This window comes from Salminus brasiliensis, chromosome 25 (assembly GCF_030463535.1).
Source record: "Salminus brasiliensis chromosome 25, fSalBra1.hap2, whole genome shotgun sequence".
Taxonomy (NCBI): Eukaryota; Metazoa; Chordata; class Actinopteri; order Characiformes; family Bryconidae; genus Salminus; species Salminus brasiliensis.
In genome coordinates this window covers 16108859-16133164 of record NC_132902.1, presented here as the reverse complement: position 1 = coordinate 16133164, position 24306 = coordinate 16108859, and the positions used below count along the sequence as shown (strand labels likewise).

Here is a 24306-nt window from a genome sequence, read left to right as displayed (position 1 = left end):
CTGGAGCAAGGATGTGTACCTTACATCTACACAATGCTTGTAATGTAGCGTTGCATACAAACAGCCACAAAAACAAAAAAATGCTGTTTTTAATTTATACAGAGGGTTTATAGTTTTCTCTCATTATCTTCACTGGGAGGTTTAGTCAATGTGTTAAAACCAACCCTGCAGTGTGGAGGCTGTACATTTGACTTTTAGCTTGACTAGCAGCACCACACACAAGCGTTCATTCACATCCTCACACCTATGAGCAATTTTATCATGGCCAATTCCTTCCGTGTGTATCTTTGGGTGGACTGGAGGAAGCAGGAGTACCCGGAGGAAACCTCCACGGACACGGGAGGAACGCACAACCCCAGGCCTTCTGAGCTGTGCAACATACACACTACCGTGCCGGTTCCATCATGCTGCCTACATTCAAAGTAAGAAAGTTACTTTATGGTACAACAACACAGAGTATCTTGTGTATTTGGAGGCTCATTGCCCCCCTAGTTTGTAGTGTTCTAACTCACTTCAGAATCAAAGTCAGGTCACTTCCAAAAGAGTCTACTTCCCTCTATATGGAGTCAAAAGCTCAGATATTCAACTACATCATTAAATACTGAGAAACTGATTTGCACAGGGCAAATGCATGGCGTCGTCTGTGCTTTAAGACTTTAGTATGATATGTCTGAGAATGCTGGTACATGAATCACTGTAATACATAACATAAGTCTATATAATTCATTTCTAAATGAAATTCTGTATCTCCAGACATCATCACTTGGAGGCCTACAAGTTAATGATATACTCTAGAGGTTTAACTGTGGCATGCGAGTTCCCATCTACTGAATGTAAACTTACAATCAGGCATTTCCTTGATTTTTGTTGCACTACAGTAGCAAAAGAATCTTGGATTTTGCATGCAAACTGTAAAACTTACTAAAACATTGTATTTAACTGTAAATAGATGTGTTTAACAGTCGCATGTTGCAGTTACTGTTTTGATGTTACCACCAATGTTAATGTTGTAAAGGTATTCCTCATGATTCAAAGACGGTTCAATTAGAAATCACAAAAAGTTCAACTTTACAGTGAAGGAGAAGCAGAAAGTTTATACAGTGTATGTTATGCTTTTACATTTTTTGTCCAGGTAAATGAAATTCATGTCTGAAGTCTACTGATTTACAGCTGGATAAATGGGAGATTTTAGTGGGTTACAACATATCTATGAAGTACTACATTTGGCCACGTGCAGGTTTGGAGTGCCAAATCATTAGTTATTCTTCTTCTTCTTCTTCTTATTATTATTATTATTATTACTACTATTATATTTTTAATACAAATTATTACACTGCATATGTTATACTTCTACTTTTTAGTTAGTAAATCCAGCTCTCTCAGAAAGATTAATTAATAGGTTTAATTTTTGCTTATTATTTCTTGACCTGATGCTATGGTTTATATGGAAAATGTGTATTTTTAGCTTATTCATAGTTTATGGAAGGTTTTCGGCTTTTGTTTGTTTGTGCGTGTGTGTGTGTGTGGGGGGGTGGGTGGGTGTGTGTGTAGGTAGTTCAATTTGCTCAAACAAACAACTGCAAGCTTCATTGCACCCAGCATGTTATTTATGGACCAAAGTTACCAAAGTCTACCAAGGGGAATAGCAGGCCAGAATTGTGAGGAATGATAATACCACTGGACTCAAACTTGCCCCACTCCATGCTCATCTTTTGGCCTTTTGACGTCTGTTCCACAATTTTTCTGATTACAAATGTGCCTTCATGGAATTGTCTTTCATTAGAAGGACAAAATAACTTTGCTTGGGTCTGAACTCTCTGAGTGCTGAGGTTAGGAGACCACAAACCTATCATAGATTATAGCCCAAATGGAAGCATTACAGTGGAAGGCACAAACATCCTTAACGTTTATTGTAAGTTATTGAAAAGAATTTATTTAGAGTAATCCTGGTGATGTTCTATTAATCCATTCATCGTGACACACATTTTCTTATGCTCTTAAGCAGCACAACAGTCTTCATGTTATCCCTTTTTAATCAGGAGATTGCGAGTTTTATGCAGAAAGGTGCCACAGCCATCCGTGGACAGCAAGCCAAGAAAGCATAACTGGCCCTCGTTCACTCTGTGTGGTGCTAGATATTATAGGCCTAGCAGGACTGGTAGTTAATGTTCTCCTTCAAGTGCCTTCATCTGTGCAATGATGTTATGTTAATGGCAGTTTGAAAAGATACAGTTTTCTTCATGTGTCTTGGAGAAAGCATGTGCTAGCCCTCACCTTCCTAGTGCTGTGATGAAGGAGTACTGGCAAGTGGGTGGGAATTTATCTTGACTACATTGGAGTGAAAACTGTGAAAAAAACATCCAGATTGTTCGCAGATGCACTTAAGTAAGGTGCCTGAACGTTCAATCATCTTTGTGCCAATGTAAATGTAAGGTAAACAACCCAAACTTTGTCATAGAACTGAAACCAAGAACTATTTAGGAATTGTTTTTTTAGGCCTAAACAGATAAGAGTCTGGGTCCTCCCTAGGGCTTCTACAGGGATAGTGTCTGAGCTCAATTAGACGTGTGTGGTCTAAAACGTCTTAAGATAAGGTCAATCTCAGGCACTTTGTTTTAATTTCTGTGGACATACCAGCCTTTGAGCCAGTGTACAGTCATTCAGTTCTCAGACTAGGGTGTATACAGTGTGTTGGGTTGAAAGTGTGGTATAGAGGTTCATATATGGTCATACTGATAAGAAAACTTGTTTGAAGAACAGATTGTCATGTCCACTGAAATGCAACAGTGTCCTGTCCTGTCCTGAACAGGTTCCCCAACTCTAATTCTCCCCTAACACATTACCTAATTCTTCAGTGCTGAGCAGAAAGGTTGAGGAGAAAACAGGAAACTATTGTTCCCACAATTCTCAGGCTTTAATGAAAATGATCTACTACACTTAGAGTTGTAAGCAAATGTGCAATACTATAGTGAGCCAAAGAAAACTCTTCCTTTCTCTTTGAACCTGGATAGATTGGACAGTGGACAGTGAAAATGGTTAACTGCAGGGAAATCAGTACAAACCAAACAGCATGTGGCTAATCCCTTAAACTTCAAAGACCCAAACTTCAGTTGACCTATCCATGCTCCCCCTTCAGTGGCTGTTACTACAGAATGTACATGAACTTACAGAATGTTGCAAAAGTCTCATTCAGTCTAATTCATCTAGGATTGAGATTAGCCGTTCTGGGTAGATTGAGTTTCCAGTTTAAAATGCTATGCTACCAAACTAAAATATTTAGCCACAATGCCAATGCTTATGGAATGAAATCATTTGTATTTGTATAGCACTTTTTACTCCCTCAGAGCTGGAGGAAGAAACTTTGGGAGAAACCAAGACCAGGTTCCTCCCTATACACTACTGATAAGAGTTACTGTGCCACAAAGACTGTTCTGTTCAGCTGTGCTGCTATAATCATTATATTGATATAATTAATAAAATCATAGTAAGAGTAATGCATCTAATGTTGGGTAATGTGGTAATAATGATAATAATAATTAGAGTCAAATTAGAGTGTAAATTTTAACACAGTCATTAGGCAGATAGCAGTGTTAATTTTAATAATGTTAATGTAAGATAATGTTGACTTACCTTATCATGGGGCACCACACATTCTGGGGAGTTTTGAAAGTCTCTGAGAAAAAATAATATGGCAGTGAAAATATTTGAACTCAAAGATGATGTATATGATTTCAATCCAAAACACTTTTTGTAAAATGCAGCACATTTCCTCACGATTCACTAGCTCTCCAGTCTGTTCGTACAGGTAAAATATAATGAAGATTAATACAATACAATTCTATATAGTTGGACCAGATGGGCTTTTTAAATGAAATACATAAAAATAGAGATACAGTCATGTGACAAAAAAGTAACCAATGAAGAAAATGCCTCTTAAAATGTGCAAAATGAGGGAATGCAAAAAAACATTTTTTAACTACTTAAAAATGTGGTTCTACTTCATCCCACATCAAGTGGTAACCTGTTTTTTTCATTCACAGCCTTCAGATCTATGCAAAAAATTGTCTGATCTATGCAAAATATTTGACCACTCCAAATGAGTAATAATCAAAATTGAAATCACATCCAAGTGTAGGTGTTGGTGAAAAAAATATATACAAATGTATTCCTTATTAGGTTACATTTTTGACAACATTTCCAGTCTAATAAAGCAACATTTGCTACAAAAGAACACATTTGTGGGTGGAGTCAGCACAGGTCTTTCAATCATTTTCATAAGAACATTCATTATAATGCTCTATATTATATTCAATAATATTCAATAAGAATGACCTTTATCTCTTGTCCTGCTAGGACCTTTGGCTAATGTTACACAGCTAACTTGATAACTAGCATGATGGTGATACATATGATCAAACAGGTCTCGCTTATACAAAGTCCCTTCTTTCGCTGTGCTCCAGTGGTTTTGGGACAGAACATTTCAACACAACAACTGTTTCTTATCCTAGAGATTGAGTAGTAATACACCCAACATGTTTGGCTAAACTCACTGGAAAACCCAATACATTAAATCCCAGAACCTTGTTGAGTACTGTGTACTCAACTGTGTTGTCAGTTCTGTTCATGTCATTGAAACAGAGGATCAGATACAGACTGGTTCATGCAAGCTATACTGTCCTCAGCTGAGAATATCGATACTTCACTTTTGATTGCTGTGTGACCCAGTCCAACAAAAGCATTGTGAGTGTGTGTGGTGGGTGGGGGGGTGGGGTGGGGGGGGTGAGTATTTACAGTACTGAAGAAGACCATTGATGCCTGACTTCCTCAGTCACACCCCAAATACTCCCCTTTTAGAGAGGAAGCATCCCGTGGTGAGCCTCGCTCTCTAATATTAGCCTGAGATACACTCTGGCTTCACACAGAGAAGCTGGAGTTGCCGGACTGCTGGGTGGATTCCTGCTGGGAAAAAAGGCAGGAAAATAGACACACACTGATGAGTTACATACAGACGCACTGAGCTTTGTCCATCTGGATATGGTTATGTTTTGTATGTGAAGGTTTTTGCTCAATATTGATAATCAACTCAAGGTGAATTATCTGGTCCAAGACTCTTAAAGCCCTTGCATTACAGTGATTTTGTACAATTAAGGGATGTTAGGCCCTGCTGTGTAGTTCAATCAGAATGTTAATATTAATCTATGTGAATATTAATCTATGAATGGCCCCATTTTTCTTAATAAGTTGTATAATAGTTAATAAAGAATTAACTTTATGTTTTACAGTATATGGGTGATGCATTTTACAAAGGATTGAATGTGGCTCAGTCAGAACCAGAACTACTGTATCTAAAAAAAAATAAAAATAATAAAAAATAAAAAATAAGGAGGTCCTAGGGGGTCTTGAGTACTTTTATTTAGAAAACATCATTGTACCATATTTATTTGTGGGGTTTTTTGTTGTTGTTGGTGGTGGTTGTTTGCATTGCATAAATGACTCCTAACTCCGTGCTTTTACATTTTTCTACACTCTTGTCTTGGTGTGCTAAATATTTACCAAATAGGTTCCCGAATATATTGCCTTGATTCCATACAGAACACCCTGTTTAAGGGTGTACTAAACAAAGAGTAAGGCTATGCAAAGGTTGTCAAACATGGGCTCCTCTAAGCAACTAAAGTAATTAAGGCCCACAATGCTGGGAAATGTTATAGGAAAGTAGCCTTGTGTTTTCAGCTTTACAATGTGAAATGCTCTGAAGAAATGACAGTTCAAGATCTGGTCAAGATGAAATCTGGAGGACCAAGGACACTCTCATATGCTGATAAGACAGGGAAACAGAACTCCATGAACCTGCACGAAAGTTGCTGAATTAAGACAGTGGCGCACTGCACCACAGTCCGTCATAGGAGAAGAGTAAGTCATAAGAAGAAAACCTTAACTGTGACTTTGTCACAAAATCCAACATTTGAACACATTTCAACATGCTACAGAACTTCTGGAAAAGCCAGTTTTGGGAACAAATTCTGTGAACAGATAATGTTTTGGCGTTGTTCTAAAAAAAGGTGTTGCAAATATCAAATATCTTTACCCTCCTAGTGTGGGGTGCATTGCTAATGCTATTGATGGGTTAATGGGCAGTACCAAAATTTTGACAAACAAATAAAAAAACTCACAAATGACAACCTGAAGAAATACAAACTGAAGCCTTTGGAATGGACCTTACAGTTGCAAGACTAGGGACGGCCTTGTTTAGCACCGGAAGTTTGCTGAATAGATGTGCCCTTCAACAAGACACTTAACCCTCAACTGCCCACTCTTAGCCACTCTTGTCCCCCTAGTGTATATGTGTATGTTAACTGCATGAATAGATCTTCTCCTTTCCAGCCACCACAGACAGTTTGCTGTTAATGCCAGACGACCTAAGGATATTTAAGGACTAGAGGCCTATGCACATTCGGATACAGACAGAGAATCCTGAGTATGATTTAATCCAAACCACCTGCAAAACTGACTTTTTTACACTGCATCTTTTTGTTTTATAACCCTAAAAACATCAGGTGATCCCAATTGAAGCAACTAATCAATCAGTGTACTATTACATTTTTTTTTTTTGGCAAATACTGTGCTTACGCTGTGTACTTTTTCCCATGTAGGATCACAGACCATGGTTCTTCTTCAGCAAGTAATCACATTAGTAATGGCAATCTGGATTTGTTTAGACGGGGATGTCAGCGATTAACAGGCTAAACTTAAAGTAAAGCTCTTCTGGAGACCCCCAGGCAGTTCTGTAAACAAGACAGTTACATAAAAAAGTGATGAAACAGGCTTTTTAACATTTGCTGTCACCGCTGCACATTGGGAGTGATTTCTTCAAGCACCTTGCATCGCATCTGTCTCAACTGTCTCTGCTGACGTGTTTAACCTCTGCCTAATCAAAAATAATGGCAGGAATAAGGAGCTGCTCCAGTGATGTGTAGTGCCGCTTGCTGTCAGTGCTGTACATTTCATTATGGCCTTCACCAACCCTTAAATTAATCTCTCCGCTAATAACACAATGTCTGCTTCTTTGTGTTGCTTTCCCCCCCAACCATTGACAAAAGGAAGGATTTTATCAGTGCGGTCACATGGATTAATCCTGGGTAATTGGATTATGAGCAGAGGACCAGGCTTTCGATATGAGGAGAGCGACTTAAAAAGTTCCCGAGGTCCTCAATCGCATTATGGCTGCGTAGGGGTTGCAATTAGATCTCAGTCTGTGCGGATCCTGCTTAACGTTTATTGGTTAAATAAATTTGGGAAAGGTTCATGGATTTGACCTTTTTAGTATGTTAAGGATGAACAAAAGGTCTGTTTCTGATATGTTTCTTTTTCTTTTCCCTTAGTTGAACTTCTCACAACTGTGTGGATTGTGTGTATGCATTTTTACATAACCATTTTCAACCTTTCCTTACTCCTGTCCAAAATGGCAACTTCACAGGAGAAGGGAAAACATTTTTAGCTTGTAATAGCACCGAAGAATGCACTTATTCAGTATTTCCAGTTAAATAGTAAGTATGTGACTTTGGTTGGGGTGAAAAATGCTCAGAGACGATGTTACAAGCTTATTTACAACCCTGTTATTTTGCCACAGAATGAAACACACTGAAGATTTCTTTTATGGTGGGCTCTAGCAAAACATAGAATGCTTTGCTTTATGTCAGTGGCATGGTTCACAGCTACATAGCATAGCATAGCTTAGCTTAGCACTATAACAAGCATAAATACATTATTTTTTCGAATTATTTTTGAGTCTGATCAGATAGTATTGTTTGTTTTTCGTGTCAATCTGCAGTGTGAAATTCGTTAACTGAAGAGACTGTATCCGGTCAGCCCATTTGCTTTCTTTTGTCAGCCTAACATTTAGCTATTCAACTCCCTCCCCCAGCTGCCAGCACAGTTCTGTTTTTTACATTGCTTTTACCAGTGCAATATTACAGATAGTGAGTATGTATACGTGTGTGTATATGTATAGTATAAGTTATTGTGTAAATATTCATTCTATCTGCAAATTTGTACTCTTTTTGTACTACTGTGAGGGACAATGCAAGCAAGTTTTTCACTCACCTTTACACCTGTGTAATGTGACGTGACAATAAAAGTGATGTAATTTGATTTGACATTCAACATCAGTGTCTGATCTCACAAATGCTCTTCTAGATAAATGAGCTAAATGAATGTCTCACAGACACGCTCAAAAATCCTATTGAAAGCTTTCCCAGAATAGCAGAAGTTGTTATAGCTGCAAATTAGGGGGGTAATGGTAATGGTAATGCCTATGCATTTAGAATGAGAAGTCATAAAAGCTTCTAGGTGTAATGTGTAGGTGTCCCAAATGATTTTCTTGTATACTGCTCAGTTTTTTAATTGATGTTGAAATAGTGTAAACAGTAAAAAACAACAACAGAGAGACAGGGAAATGTGAAAGGTAGAGAGCTGCAGAAGAGAAAGAAAGCCAGAGAGAAACTGTGTGACTGTTTTATCTCTGCTAAAATCTCTGTGGATCAGGAATGCCAGCAGAACAGAGCCTGCGGAAACTTAGAGCAGGTCATCTCTTTCTCCTATCAGCAGAGGAAACACAGACAGGAAAAATAACAAAAAACACAAATAAAATGAGATAAAAGAGATAATGAACTAAAAATGATATGATCTCCTCCTGGCCCTCTTGACCAGGGCTGCGTTTGCTGCTTCACTCTCCAGTCTGGAGCACTTTATTAAAGTCGAGTCTCTCGTTCTCACTCAGAACAATCTACAGGACCCTACCCAGTCTGGCTTCAAAGCGGAGCACTCTACTGAAACCCCTCTTATGGCTCTTATACAGAGAAGCTGCAGCAAAATCTGCCAAACTGTCATTAGTCCGGATTCTTCTTAACCTGGACCTCAGACCCGCAGCGTTTGATACAGTGGACCATAAGAGTCTCCTGTCTGTCCTCACTGGCCTTGAAATTACCAAGACCACATTGTGTATTGTGGTCTCCATACTGACTTTTGTGTTTAGTAATATCTAAGCTTAAAGTAAATTTTTGGGTCCTAGCCGATACAAACTAGCTACGGGTATTTTCTGAGTAAACAGTGAAGCACTTTTGTAAGTTGCTTTGAAGAGCATCGGCTAAATGTCAAAAATGTAAATGTAAATGTTTAACTCCTTGAGGGGAGTGCATTTATTTAGATAGAGCCTATAGATTACTCACAGATGACTTACCAACTGCTTGATTAATCTGATTAATCTGATTAGTGTTATAGCTAGTGTTATTATTAGGATAAATTAGGTTTAAGTTTTTAGTTGAGGTTGCTTCCTTCCAAAGGGCTTCTAGTTCTGTGAGCTGGCAATTCTTAAACTGACATTTCATTCCATTATCCTTTCCTATACCAATAAAATGTTCTTTGTGCCACTGGCTGCAATACAAGCCCACAGCATGATTGATACTCATAGACTTAACAGTTGGAAAAGTGTTTTTGTCATGAAATTCTGCACTCTTTTTAATTTATTTGAGAGATTTATTTTTTCTTCACTCTGAAATTGTACAAAATGAAACAAATACACAGTATTCTTGCTTAAAATATATTTTTATGTATCCACTCTTCCACTCAGTTAACTGTTCACAGTAACAGACATTTTGACTAGGGCTGTCCAGACTTGTGCATGCCACGGTACCTAGTTTGGATAATCTCTATAGAAAAATGTTCCAATTATGGAGAACTAATCACCCAGCATCTGTACCTGACCTCACTAATTCTCTTGTGACTGAATGCAATTAGATATTTGCAAATCAAATGTTTAACCAAGCCTATAAGGTTAACAGAGGGACAATGTAGATCATGTCTGCCCCTGTGGAAAAACACAGAAACCTTTCCCATGAAAAAGCATTTACGCACCACACGGAATATTTTCCACTGCCTGTCACATAGATGAATGTTCAGATACGTTCCCTCTCTGTGTGTGTGGGGGTTTTTTCGGTCCTGTTTTTGTGTTTGTGTGCATTGCTGTGCCTTCTTGTGATTTTGTAAGGTACCTCAAGGGTTGGTGAAGGCCATAATAAAATGTACAGCACTGACAGCAAGAGGCACTACACATCACTGGAGCAGCTCCTTATTCCTGTCATTATTTTTGATTAGGCAGAGGTTAAACACCTCAGCAGAGACAGTTGAGACCTATTGGCTCCATTAAAAACACTAAATAAGGAGACACCAAAGCTGTTCTGCAGGTACTGTACATCCAACCAGCTGCTTAAAAACAGCTGGCGGTGGGGGGTGGGGTATCAGACACCAGAATTGGCCTAAAATGTCCTCCTACAATGGTTTAAGAATGTACAATATAGCCACTTTACTCACTATATTTACTATGAAGAGTACTGAATTTGCTCTTAAAGAATGCACTTTCTTAATGCAGTATTCTAATAATTTATTAAAATATCCAGCCGTTTATATCTTGTTTAGCCATGCTGGAAAAATCCCATTTAAAAGCTCATATTTCTTGTCAAAATTCCTACACTTGCAGAGCAATGTATTAGTATGACTATATTAATACTGGGGTAGGCCTTCTTTTTGCTCTCAAAACAGCCTTAATTCTTTGTAGCTGATGTTGGAATTTTTTGCACCATGGAATTCCTGCAGATCTTTCAGGAGCGCCGTCATGCTGTGAATCTCTCGTTCTACCACATTCCAAAGGAGTTCTATTGGATTCAGGTGTGGTGACTGGAAAGGCCACTGAAGAACACATTGACCCCATTTACACCTGGACACTTCATGTGACTAGTATCTGAATTGTATCCTGATAAGATTTTGGCCACATGCATTTACACTTGGTAGTTAAATGCATCCCTGGCTAGTCAGATTGAAATCTGATTGCTGTGTGGGACAGAATATGCAAATATCTTAATGTGTGGCAATTATTTGTTGTTTGTTGTTTGTCCCAGTTGTACTGGGAGGAGTTTTGGTTGTTGAATGTGTCTTGGAGAGATGGATGCGTTTCCACTGTTAAAACATGTGACTCAAATGCGCCTCAGATCAGATCACCTCCTGAGGTGGTTTGAGTGATGGGATTTATATCTGGTTTAAAAGAATCTTGGGAGCGTTTACACCTGCATTTGTATGTGATTTGGTTGTATCCTGATATAATCCTGATACTAAAGGCACATAACATGACCAGGTGTAAACAGGACAGCCAAAAACATTGTGGTCATGAAGGGATGCACATGGTCAGCAAGAGGCGGCAGTACCTACGATTTTTTCAAATTGAAAGCCGTAGCATTCGTGAGTGGAGAAGGGTATTACAAATAAATAGTATCAATGTGCTTCTGTGACCTTCCCTGCAGGTCGAATATGTTCATTTTAAAAACAGACTGTTCTGGTAGACATTGCCACATAGTTGTTGCTTATATTGCTTCAGTAGCTGGTGCATCATTGACTCTGATCACCATTTGACCCATTTAAAGTGGATTGATCATTGATGAGAACAAGGGAGACTAAGCATTGACTAAGCTGACAAGTGGAGTTTTCAAATTGTGTACCAGGAAAATATTTCTCACAGCTTCACATCACCTCCTCCAGTCCTGGACAGTTGCCACTAGACATCTTCGCTCCATTGATTCTGAGGCTGTTGACACCAAATTCTGACCCTACCATAAAGATTAATCAGACCAGGTATGTTCCAGTCTTCAACTGTCCAGTTTTGGTGAGCCAGACAGAGGAGGATCCATGTGATTGGTTGATTAGATAGCTGCATGGATAAGTAGGTGTACAGTAGGGGGCAGTGGTGGCTCAGCGGTTAGAGCGCCGGGATATTGATAACAGGGTTGTGGGTTTGATTCCCGGGCTCGGCAAGCTGCCACTGTTGGGCCCTTGAGCAAGGCCCTTTACCCTCTCTGCTCCCCGGGTGCTGGAGTTGGCTGCCCACCGCTCTGGGTGTGTGTGTACTCACTGCCCCTAACACATGTGTGTGTGTGAGTGTGTGTTCACTACCAGATGGGTTAAATGCGGAGGACACATTTTGCTGTACAGTGTACAGTGACAAATACGTGCACCTTCACCTTTACCTTTAGATATTCCAAATGAATGGCTCAGTGAGTGTACAAGTTGGTAAGTAGTAAAATTATTATTTCAGCATATCTAATCTAGTATCGATGAAACTATATTATACACCTTTAATGAACTTTATTTATACTTTAAACAGTTTTTTTTCCTAGTTAAAACGTGAAGCCTGACAATTTTTTGCTATTTTATGTAAAGAAACTGCTGTACTTGTGGCATAGGCTTTGCCCCATGGCTGTTGGCTATATTACTTCAGTGGCTGGCGCATCATTGACCCTGATGACCATTTGACCCATTTAAAGTGGACCAGTCATTTATGAGAACAGGGGAGAATATACCAGCTGACGCGGTCGGCACTGTGGTAGTATAGCAAACTATTTCTGTTCTATTCTTTGCAGTTGGAAAAAGTAGTTGCTGATGGCAGAGGCTTGACTATACAGTAGGGTCAGTAATAGAAACAGTCAAAACACAATGGGGAAAGTGACAGAGTGTAGAATAGCCATGTCAGCCTGTGCTCAGCAAAACACAAAAAAATAAATTAACCCTTTGGCCCTGCCTCTGCGTGTTTATTTCTGCATTTATTGTTAAACAACAAATTACTTCTGAGATTCGAGATGTCTTACCTTTCCTTAAAGGACAATGGAAGGACATTCCAATTTCATACAAAGTCATTCAGAGTGTAAAATTGTTTATTATAGAAACACTACAGAGTTTCTATATGTAACAATGGTAATGGTAATATAATACTAATTAATACGTTTCTGTGAGGAGGCATTTAAAAAGTGTTATCACAAACGTCAGTTACCAGAGAATAGCCCCACCAGTTTGTACAGAAGTCCCTGTAGTCACTAAATAATACACCTTGGTGTGTAATTGGAGTGTTAAGGTATAATTGCAAGAACAAAATAGTTTTAACTTCTTTGTCTTAATAGGTTTTTAGGCTGCTTGCGCAATCCAAGCTGCCATTACAATTCTGGGTCTTTATCCATCTGTGCTGTAAAGCATAATCATTTTTCAGCATTCGACTGAATGTGAGCAGAAAGTAGATCTCTATACATTTCAAAATCCATCCTGCTACTTCTATCAGCAGGCAAATAATCAATAAACACCAGTGATCCAGTTCCATTGGCAGCCAGACATGCAAATGAAATAACACTGCCTCCACCATGTTTGACAGATCATGTGATGAGCTGTTTAGCTCTTCCTTACCTGTTCTATACTTGTCTGCCCCTATTATTCTGGGACTATTTTTTTTATCTGTCTAAATCATTTTGTTCCAGAATTGATCAGACTTTTGTAGATGTTTTCAAGCAAAGCTAATCTGGTCTTTCTGTTTTTAAGTATTATCAGTGGTTTGCATCTTAAGGTAACCTTGAGGAAGGGGCTACATCTGCTTATCAGGCAACTACTTTTATCAGTGCAATTACTTCTAGCCAATGGAAAAAGAGGGACATTGTCACAAATTGCCTTCATTTCTAAAGGGATAATGCAATTTGTTGGTTAAACCACTCACAGCTGAAACTCTACATGTCAGTCAAATCTTGGTTACTTCATTGTAACTTAAGACAAACGCTTTGTTGTCATTGTGTGGAAAGTTCTTTATTGTGGTAGTGTGCATATTTTGACTTCATGGATAACTATCACTCACGATCAACAGAATGCTTGTACTTGTACTCATTCTGTAAACATTGCTCAGAAACGCTTGGCCAGAACAGTCTACATTCATGTGGCCAAGCCACCCCAGTATATATATATATATATCGCTTTACCTTTACCTACATCAAACACATGATATAACAGTAGACAGCCTACATTTAAAATACTTTACATTCACGTTTCATTATAAAGAATCTGATAAATACAAGATTAGATATATAACAAAAGAATATATTTATATATATGTATATATTTATATTTATATGTTTTAACCCACAGTTGTAGCTTGTTTCCAACCAGTTACCTTGTTACAGTGTTGTGTATATTTGAAAGGAATTTCCACCAGAATAAATAAAGAAAGTAATAAAACCATCATAAAAGGGGAAAATATTGGCACTTAAAACTGTTTGTGCAAACATTTTTTCTTCAAAAAGGAATCACACAAAGCAGGTAAGAGACGTTAGTCTGACCTAACAGAAATCCCAAACACGTACACACACACACACACACACATTCACACATTTCATCAGGGAGACATTATGTTCAAAAAAAGCATGACACTTAACTTAACAGGAAACACAGTACTACATAATCTTTTCCAACTCTCAATCAATAACTTTGTGGGGAGCAGGTTAAACACCATGCTGCTAATTGCTATTTTCCCACAATCATCAACAAGGCAAAACTTGTCCAGTCATACACACCTGGTTGAACCAACAGAAGCCTGTGCCTCTCCTTTTTTCTGCTTATGCCCTTCACTCATTTCCCCTGCTGCATAAATCTCACAGACTCTTTCCCTTTTAGCCAGCAACTTAGAAATCATCTGGCAGTGTTCATAAGGCTACACAACACAGCCTTTAAAGACAACTGACATAATCATGTATAGACATTTATAATGGCTGATTCCAACAAGTGTCGAGGTTTGCTGAGGTACAAATTACATCAGAATTGACAAATGTAAAAAAACTTTATAAGCCTTTAGAAATGTCCATTATATAGATTTATGACATGCCGCCATGAAAGACTTATGACCATGTAATGTAGCCTTAAGGATGCTGTCTTTCAGTAAAATGTTACTATAGATGTATTAGTGACCTTGACTTGCTATGGAGTTTACGTGATATATTAAACACATACATAACATGGACTCGTGCTCGTCTTAAATCGAAGCTTAAACTCTTAATGCAGTAAGCTCCTGATTCATTTGGTCTGCAAATAGATGCGTAATATAGAGTCCAATAAATATATTTTCTCCCATAATTACTCCCATAATAATTTTTTTACAGAAGAATTTCAAAGAATGAATAGTCAACTTTAAATGTGGCACTGCACAATAGTCTTGTGCTTAAAAAGACAACACTGTAAAAAACTATAACACTGTGTACTTTAACACAAAACAGTTATGTTAAGTTCTTATTAACTTACAATTTTACAGTCAATTAACTACCTTTTTAATGTAAGGCCCTATTAAAAGACAGAAGATGAATCAGTTTACCCACTTTGGGTAATACATGTTTTAAAAGTCCTCAATTCACAAATACATTTGCTAATGTTAAGAAAATCATGTTTTTTTTTTGGAAATACATAATAAACCTTACTACTTCATTTTGATTTCCCAATTATATGATCAAAACGGATCTGAATAGTGCAAATTAAAGTAAGATTCAATAAGAATTGCCTCATAGATATAAACACATTCTGCATGTATAGTTTTGTAGTTACAGGCCATGTGTAACTCAAGCTTTGGAAAACCTTTATGAAAGAGGCCTAAAGGTTCCTGTTCCCTTTTTTGCTTTAAGCTTTTGATCTCTTTTATGCTCTTTTGGATATGAGTGACAGTATATTATTAAGTCAATTTTGAAAGCTGATAGGATTATATCCTCCTGGTTTTTGGGAATGTCTGTTGAAAAAGATGTAATGCTTTGGTTGTAGTGAAGAATAATGAGAAGCAAATCTACTTTATCGATTACATAAGTTAACATTAAGGCACTGACACAGTGGTGCTTGTAGAGCAAGCAAAGATGACTCAGGACATACCTGCAAGCCATGTTTGCTACTTAAAATGTAGAGGAAAGAATGAGAGAGATGCTTGCGCAGTTGACGTCAAGTGATCTGTCATCGCCGAACAATCGGCAAAGCAAAGGAAATCACCTGCACTCCTAACTGCAGTTAAATACTTGGTATTTTTTTAAATGAAGAAGCTATAGTGTGTTAGTTTACATGCTTTCTGACACACACACACACACACACACACACATACACACAAATGCACACACAAAGTGTGTTTTGGTTTGTTTTCACCTTTACAGACACTGAATAATCCACGAGTCGAAGGGGGAGAGCAAAAAAAGAAGTACAATAGAAAAATAGAAATGATCACCAAACCTGGAGAACACCTGTAATGTCCTGGCATGGTACCCTTAAAAGGGCCTTTCTGAGGTTTAAGAGGTGTGATGTCAACATAAAAAAGATCATAATAGAAAATACAGACATGATGAACACTGATTTCATCCACCAATGGGAAAAAAAATAACTTCAGCCATGGGACAGAAGCAGAGTGGCACAGACTGTAGGGTACGTGGTTGAGAAATACACAGAAGTCATCGCTTCGCTTTGTCCATCTGACTGAAGCCGCTTTTCTTGCAGGAACCGCACACACACTGCACATCTTCCCCATCCTCCGCAAGGGATTTGACATGGCACTTCAGCAACAGTGACCACATTAGATGGCCAGCCAGTGTTTTAGCTGCAATACAAGATATAGAATGTTAATTGAGAACCAGTGAAACCTAACAGCACAACAGGAGGGTATCTAGGCCAAGTGCTGTAATTCTCTTAAAGGGCCCATTTTACATAAAGCCACCTTCTTCTACATTTTTTTAAATAAAAAAGTTGGTTTTAGACTCTAATATTGAGTTAAAAATATACTATTCTGTATTCAGTCAGCTACTGTAGTTATTGTAGTGCGTGCAAAATGAGGTATTGCACTGCCGTGCGGAAATAACCTCAAACTTTCTGGAAAACTTGAGGGCAGCATATTTCTCTCAAAAATGTCAAAGTATGCCTCCACGTCAATGGTAGCTCTACACATAGGTAAGTCACCCATGCCATGGGCACTGATGCATCCCCACACCATTACAGATGTTGTCTTTTACACCTTTCACTGATAACAGTTGGGACAATCCTTTTTGTCACTGGCAGAAAGAATTCAACATCTGTCTTCAAAAATAAGCTAAAACATAGACTTATCAGATCACAGCACAGCGCCATTTCTGCACAGGACTGATATATGGCCTTGCGCAACAGAGTGTCAGGTTGAATTCTTGATGTAGCGGCGTATTGATTGAAGTGAAAACGGTTTTCCCAAGTACTCCTGAGCCCATGTGCTGATATTTATCACAATAACATGACAGTTTCTCATGCAATACTGTCTGAGGGCCCGGGGGTCAGCACTGGTTTCAGGCCTTGACCTACATAGACTTGTCTGTGACTTGTCTCCAGATTCCCTGAATATTTTAACATTATTATGTACATATACAGATGTTCTTTTTGAACTAATTAACAATTCCATTTCCTTGGCACAAAGTAATTAGCCATGACCTATCTATGCTTGCAGAGATTAAGCCTTTGGGGGATACTCCAGTCATACGCAACCATAATCCCATCACCTCTTACCAAATCACCTGTTTTATTGTATAATGAATAAACCTTTTAAAATGGTGAACATAAAATCTTCTATACACCTTTTACTCATATTCTGGGCCTGTCCCAACTTTTTGGAACGTGTGTAAGGTGTTAAATAAAAAAAAAATGGTTTTATTTACAAAATGCAATCAAGTTGGTCAGCCAAAATATAAAAAGTAATTTCTTTTGTCAGTTAAATAAAGGTTCAAAACAACAAACAAATCACAGACTCTAGTTTTATTGAATTTTACAAAAATTCCAAACTTAAAACACAATTGAAGTGAGAAATATACATACCCTCATTATGGACCTACTAAATGTCATGGCACCATTGGGCTTTCCATTACTTATATTAACTATTCTTTTTCTGGGGCAGAATGAGTGACAACATACATCTTTAATAGACAAAACAAAAAATTGGTGCATAAGTTTTAATTTTAGGTAGTTTAGTTAAAACATTTGGTTAAATGTTCCTAAGCAGTTTCATCCACTGTGTGCAGTGTACCAGTTTTAAACCAGCCCCAGAGTATGTTGCAACCACCACCATGCTTAACGGTTGGTGCAGTGTTCTTGACGTTGAATGCTTCACCTTTACTCCTCCAAAAATCTTTGTCTCATCTAACTGCAAAACTTTCCTCCAGCTTTTTCATAAAGGATGTATGTTGAACACTCATACTGACCCCATAAAAAAAATCATTGCTAAGGCAACATTGGCATGACATTCATGTCCACAATGAGTGTATACTTCCAACCACAACTGTATAAACATTTGACTGACACATGTTTTTCTTGTTATCTATTACACTGCATTACTAAGCCTTGCGTAGGTGTAAGCAGCTGTAAGTTTATGGTTGAAGTGCATCTATCATGTTAAGTTCATAGTAGACAGAAAAGACTATGGTGCATATTTAGGCATCTACCCTGGAAATCAAGTTCTTTCAGGATGTCATTGAGAGTAAAAATAATGCATCATGCTAAGTGAAATTTCCCTTTAAACCATGAATAAAAAGACCAGCTATAACAAAAGGTCTTACCTTGAACTGCCTGACATTTCCCTCTGCAACCAAGTGATATTCGTGCTCAGGTGTGATGCAATATGCTATTCTCTGCAATAAAAACGAAATTTCAATACAGTTAAACTGCTAGAAAGCCTGAACAAGTATGAGAATTTAGACATAAAGACAAAAGAAGAATCTAACATTGTACTAAAATGTAATGGTAAGTTTAGACACATCTGATCAAATGGCAATTTTAGTTTAGTTTAGCCATTTTGGCTAATTTGCAGTTGTAGTCCCTGGGAAGGTACAAAAGGACAATATGATCTCAAATTTATATAAATATAGTATATACATCAGTAAGTATTAAGAAACTACTATTTAAAACTGACCTGCTTGAGGTTGCCTGGCAAACTAAGGAACTTGTAGATGGCGTACATGGGCACAAATAACATAGAGGACATGGCGATGCCCCAGCCCACCAATTTAGCCCAGTAAGGGAAGATGTAGTCATCATATTTGAGCTCGTGGGTGGTGACGATGCTAGCTATGACCACAACCTGCAAAAAGAGACCATATCAAATTGCTGCACTGTGGTAAAATGCGTCACAAGGTGTACATCCAAAGGCCATGCATGTTTTCTTTGTGCCAATTCTGACCTCAGTCAGTACAAGTCAGGTCATGTCTGTGCACTCAAGACCACTGGAGTCTCTTCTGCTTATTTCAAACAGAATATCAAAGGCAACAGCATGACACTGTGTTCCAAAGAAATAGCATCACTGTGCCAACATCACATGAAGGTTCATTACTGCAAATGATTCATTATCCTCAGACATGAACATGGCAGGTTTACTTGAAACACTATACTACCCTTCTTTGTGGCTTAAAAGGACCTTAACATAGGATGAAATACAGATTATGTTTTGCAGAAGAGGTGGAATACATCAAAACCCTTTCTTCCTGTCATTCTTTCTTTCTTTGTTTAACCTCAAAAGTGCAAAATGTTGACAGGCTGGTTAGTAATAAGCAGGAAAGTGTTGAAAGCATGACTTTTGGTCCGTGTGGAAAAATGTTCTATCCTGAATGGCTCATATGCTTCTCATAATCCCGGATCAGGGAAACCTTTTGACACTAGACATCTGCATCTCATTGTCGTGAATCTTTTATTATGTCTACAAAGCAATCTATGGAATCCATTCAGGATCACATCTGAAGGTCCTGCTTTCTAATGTACCTTCGTTGCACTTTGTTTGGCATAAAATGAATCAAATGGAAACTAAAGTGCATTGTAATCAATGTGATCATGTCCACACACAATGTGACAAGATCTATATTGTTGAAAATGTAACTGGACTGAGGTAACTGCAGTCCTGGGGGCTGGTGTCCAAGACAGTTTTGGATTTTTTTCTAGAAAAAAACACTGTTCTGTTCTGTAATTTAGCCATCCAGAACTAGATTTCACCACCCCTATCATAGCTATTGGCCCACACATCACTGAACAAGCCAATGGAAAGCTCCCTGAGGTAGGATTAGCAAGAAACCTTGAGGAAAACAAAGGTTCAGGAAAGAAAGCCCTCATCTCCAGCTAGTGATTGTACAGATTTAAAGCATCTTGAGCAAGTCAAGGTAACATTGGATGCACAGTTTAACATGTTGTTAAACATAAGGGTGCCAGATAATTGCTTTTCAGTGCATGGTTCTTTAGAGCAGTGGCTCTTAGTGCGGCACTGAGGACAAGTTTGAGAACCACTGTTTTACAAAACTAGTTTGGTAAACAAAATGTGAGAGTATGACGTTAATGATTACAAAAAAAAAAAAAATAAAGTAGTAATGTAGCTTCTGGGAGCAATCATTAAGTGGTATATAACCTTTTTATTCAGTGAAGGTTATTTATGCTGTTTAAGCAACATTATGCAATATATGTTGATGCTCCACTGGCCTGTGATATAGAGAACAGGGTCTCTCTGTCACTCTGGGCTTGGCATGCCAGGAACTGCACTCTGAAACTTTGGTGAAGGAGGCAGGACAAGTCTTGTGAGATCTGTGTAATGCTGCGTAAACATTTTCCTCATGGTAAGACAGTATTTTTTAATGATATTTTACAAATTATTTACAAAACACTTTTTTTTGGTTTTGTTATATTACCTCCATTACCATAATTTGATCCTATTCAAATTACACCTTTCTCAGAGGAGGCTTCCTCTGAAATGATTAATAAATGTGGGACTAATCCTCTTACAGTCCCACTTTTTGTCCCCCACGCCTTTATCATCACTTACCAGTAGAAAAATAGGGCTGACAAACTTCCAGCAGAGCCTCCAGTAGAGCCCTGGCTTGAAGCCCATCATCCGTTCAATGTCCTCACTGAATCTGTCCACGCCTGAAGGGCACACACACCCACCCACACACACACACATACACATATACACAAGCATCCAGGCATCATTTCCAGCAAAGGAATACACTGATACAACTTATCAGCAAAAATCTGACCTGAAGCCTGAGTTGATAAATTATGCAGTGAAATTACAGGGAAAGGGAAGGAGGAGAGGCACCAAGATTGAAGTGGGAAAAAAAGGTCAATACAATATCTGGGGATGATATTATCCAACTTAAAAAGTCTGTAGTATAGTTTAGCTGGAAACTGTGCAATTATTTGAGAACATTTGAGAAATTAGTCACTGTTATGGCTGTTTGAAGAGTATGGTGTATAATGCAGAAATTATTAGGTTGGGGAGTAGGTTGGTGAGAAGACAGTTGTGATTAGAGAGGAACCACCTACCGTAGAACCAAGACACTCCTATGGCCTCCACAAGAACTCCAAACAGAATAGACGTGCCTGCAGCGTAGGTGTCCAGCAAAGTGAAAACATAGATCCCTCCCTGTAGGCAAAGAAGCGGTCCAATAGAGAAAGAAAAGCAAAATGAGATACTGAGACCTAGTATGAATATTATATTTCAAACAAGAACATGCTCTGTGATACAAGAGTGGTAAAACCAATTTGCCAGTTTGGAGCAATTTGTCATTTGATTTGTGTAGTAAAGCACTAATCCACTTCCCTTTTTATTTAGCAAACCAGGTTTTGTGCTCGCTGGCCAAAGCATTCCTGAGATGTTCTCTACCGTTTATTGACCACATGTATAAAATCATATGAACCGTGGCATGCAAGCTTGAAGACAATGATCCTTTATATCCAAGAACCTTCGGGTCGAATGGCTCTCTGGAGAAAATGGCAAACTGAATCACTTGTGATGTAAAATGTAATTATGTGTTATCCGATGATTGCGAAGGTTGCCATAATTCTGATAAATTAGGAATGCAGATCTTTCTCTCCAAATAAGATCCAGCATTTTATGGCAATGGTGTGTGGCAGTTTGTGCCATAGTAGAAGCACTTATGAGTAGTAAAAATCTTTCATTGTAAATTAGGCGTGCAAGTGGCAGGAACATAATGTAACGGAGCTGTTCAAGTGAAAGTTTTTCCCTTAGAACCGTTCATTCATGAACTGCGGGCTCAGGCTTTGCCATCAGCAGCTGTTAGCTGTTAGCTGTTAGCTGCTTCACAACGCGGCAGTTCGTAAAGAGTCCTTACTTTCCTAGTGTTGTTATCATTGGTACTACTAGGGGGAGCTACAAAAGCGTAGGTTAACTGGCAGTACCAAATTGGAAGAAAAAGGTTAAATTTGGCAAACAAATAAAAAAAGAAAAGAAGCCTTTATTTTCTAGAGTGTAAATACTGCTTGTAGATATTGTCCTCAGTATTACATCTGTATCACTAAATATTGTACTATTCTACTTTATTATCTTCTGTGATGTTCCCTGCCTGGCAAACCCTCCAAAGCTATGTTGGGCAATAGGATGAAACGTACTTTAGTAATGCACAGTAAGGCAACCAGAAAGGTTCCAAACGCGGTGATGAAGGTGAACAATTTCCTGTTCCTCTTGAGGATTTTGAAGTCGTCCGTGAGTCCAGTGATGACTGCTTCCATTCCACCCATCTGAACAATGACATGAAACAAGACTGAGTATGTGTTTGTATATCTGGAGCTGTGGTTGTACAGATGTAGGTATTTTTTCTTATGCTAATCTGTTAACATTTGCTGCTTTATCAGCATCACGGTTTCTATTGTTATACATAATTTGTGTTCCTTTAGCAGATGTTTTGGCATGTTGGTGACAGAAATGTGCTTCTAAGGTGTTTCTTTTTGCACTGAACAAATCTAATCGTCTTCTCACACTTCATCAAATCCCTTGTTATTTAGACTTAATGAAAGCAATATCCATTAGATGTTCAAATGATTAAACTATGAATAACAGACCTAATGGAATCAATCCAAATACAGAACTAGTCTAACAAAGCAGTTAAATTTAATGTGTGTGATGACAGAACAGAGGGAAACAGTGTGAAGACACATCAGATGAAAGGTAAAAAGGCAACAGGAAACATTTATGAGAAAAAATCGCAGTGGTTCTTTTACACTTCATTACAAACCACAAGCCCCACACAGTAATTATAGAACGAAATACTGTACAGTACATCACTTACAGAACTGTCGATGCCGAGGGTCAGTAGCATGATGAAGAAAAATATGGCAAAAAAAGTGGATCCAGGAAGAGTGGAGATGGCCTCCGGGTAGATAATGAACACTAGACCAGGCCCTGAAAGCATACAGAGAGAAAGCTATTATTAGCTTGCAGTCTAAGACTTCAGGCCTACTGTGGCAGCTGGAATAAAATATATCACTGTTTAGTACAACATAAGGTAACAGAAATCCTTCAATCTTTTAATAGTTAATTTAAAGGATGTAGATGGCATGCATGTGATGTCACAGGTACTGAAAGTCACTGCGGCCAAAAAGACAGACTGAGTGGCAGCGTTAGTGTTCAGTGTGAACCATGCTAAAACACAAAACCATGCAATTGACTGTACAGATTCAGCTATTATTGGAACTATTATTTTAGAGACTGATAAAAGCTAAAGAGAAGAGAAACAAATGGATTGCTGCAGTTCTGGAATCCATGCAATGAAAAGTTCAGTTTGGTTAAGTCATGCTCTTTAAACAGGTGGAGAAAGTCCACCATAGCTGCAAATCTAGCAACATGTTAAGTTAGACTGAAAGAAAAAGTAAGTAAACCTGGATGAACCAGTAAACTAAATGCACCTGAAACATTTGAAAACCCTCCTAAGACCATTTACTTGAGAATGTGCTCTCAGATATGAGGTTGTATCTTTTAAACATGTGTGATGTGAGCCTCAGTTAGCTGGATGGCTCTTGCTACACATTGATATCCATGCATGTTGGATGGCGCACTGTCAAGTCCAACGGCCTTTAACTTGAGCAGATAATGGCCTGTTTTATTCCCGATCTGGTCGTTTTCCTAATAAATGCAGATGTGTTGCCACTCAGTTCCAGCAGGAACATAACGTCAATGCATGACTTCTATAGAAAAGGCTGACCGAAATAAAATTCAGGGGTGCAGAATGATATACACACCTTCAGTGGCTACTTCCTTAATGTTGACGCCATGCTCATGGGCCATGTAGCCCAGCACTGAGAAGATGGCAAACCCTGAGAAGAAACTGGTAACGCAGTTGATTGTGCTGGTCAGGAGGGCATCCCTGAAAGAGCACAAAGCAACAACACCCAACAGGTCAGAAGAACCACAGTGAAAGAAAAAAGGTTTTGGACCCATGCCAGTTTTCATCACATACTGCCGAAAGCTTACAAAGATTGTTAACGATCTAATCCTGGAGCTGACTTCTATTTTAAGATTGTTCAGGGTTGTTTGTTTAGTTGTGTAGTCTTAACATTCTGTATACTCCCTTTGTCCTCAGGGAGTATACCCCCCCAAAGACAATGCATGTACCCTGCTGGTGTACAGCTTTAATGGAAGTATGAAAAAAGGCA

At 38.4% G+C, this 24306-nt stretch overlaps 1 protein-coding gene across 1 annotated transcript in view; it reads right to left on the bottom strand.

Moving 5' to 3' along the window:
• Window positions 1–13655: 13655 nt before the first annotated feature.
• Window positions 13656–24306, bottom strand: part of slc6a2 (solute carrier family 6 member 2) — a 42001-nt gene continuing 31350 nt past the window's right edge. Inside the window, exons 8-15 of the mRNA XM_072670941.1 lie at window positions 23893–24017; window positions 22944–23056; window positions 22267–22395; window positions 21181–21280; window positions 20678–20778; window positions 18791–18958; window positions 18438–18509; window positions 13656–16465 (exon numbers count right to left, since the gene is read on the bottom strand). Coding sequence (XP_072527042.1) covers window positions 16442–16465; window positions 18438–18509; window positions 18791–18958; window positions 20678–20778; window positions 21181–21280; window positions 22267–22395; window positions 22944–23056; window positions 23893–24017 — 832 coding nt within the window. The 3' untranslated portion in view covers window positions 13656–16441. The remainder of the gene's footprint in view (window positions 16466–18437; window positions 18510–18790; window positions 18959–20677; window positions 20779–21180; window positions 21281–22266; window positions 22396–22943; window positions 23057–23892; window positions 24018–24306) is intronic.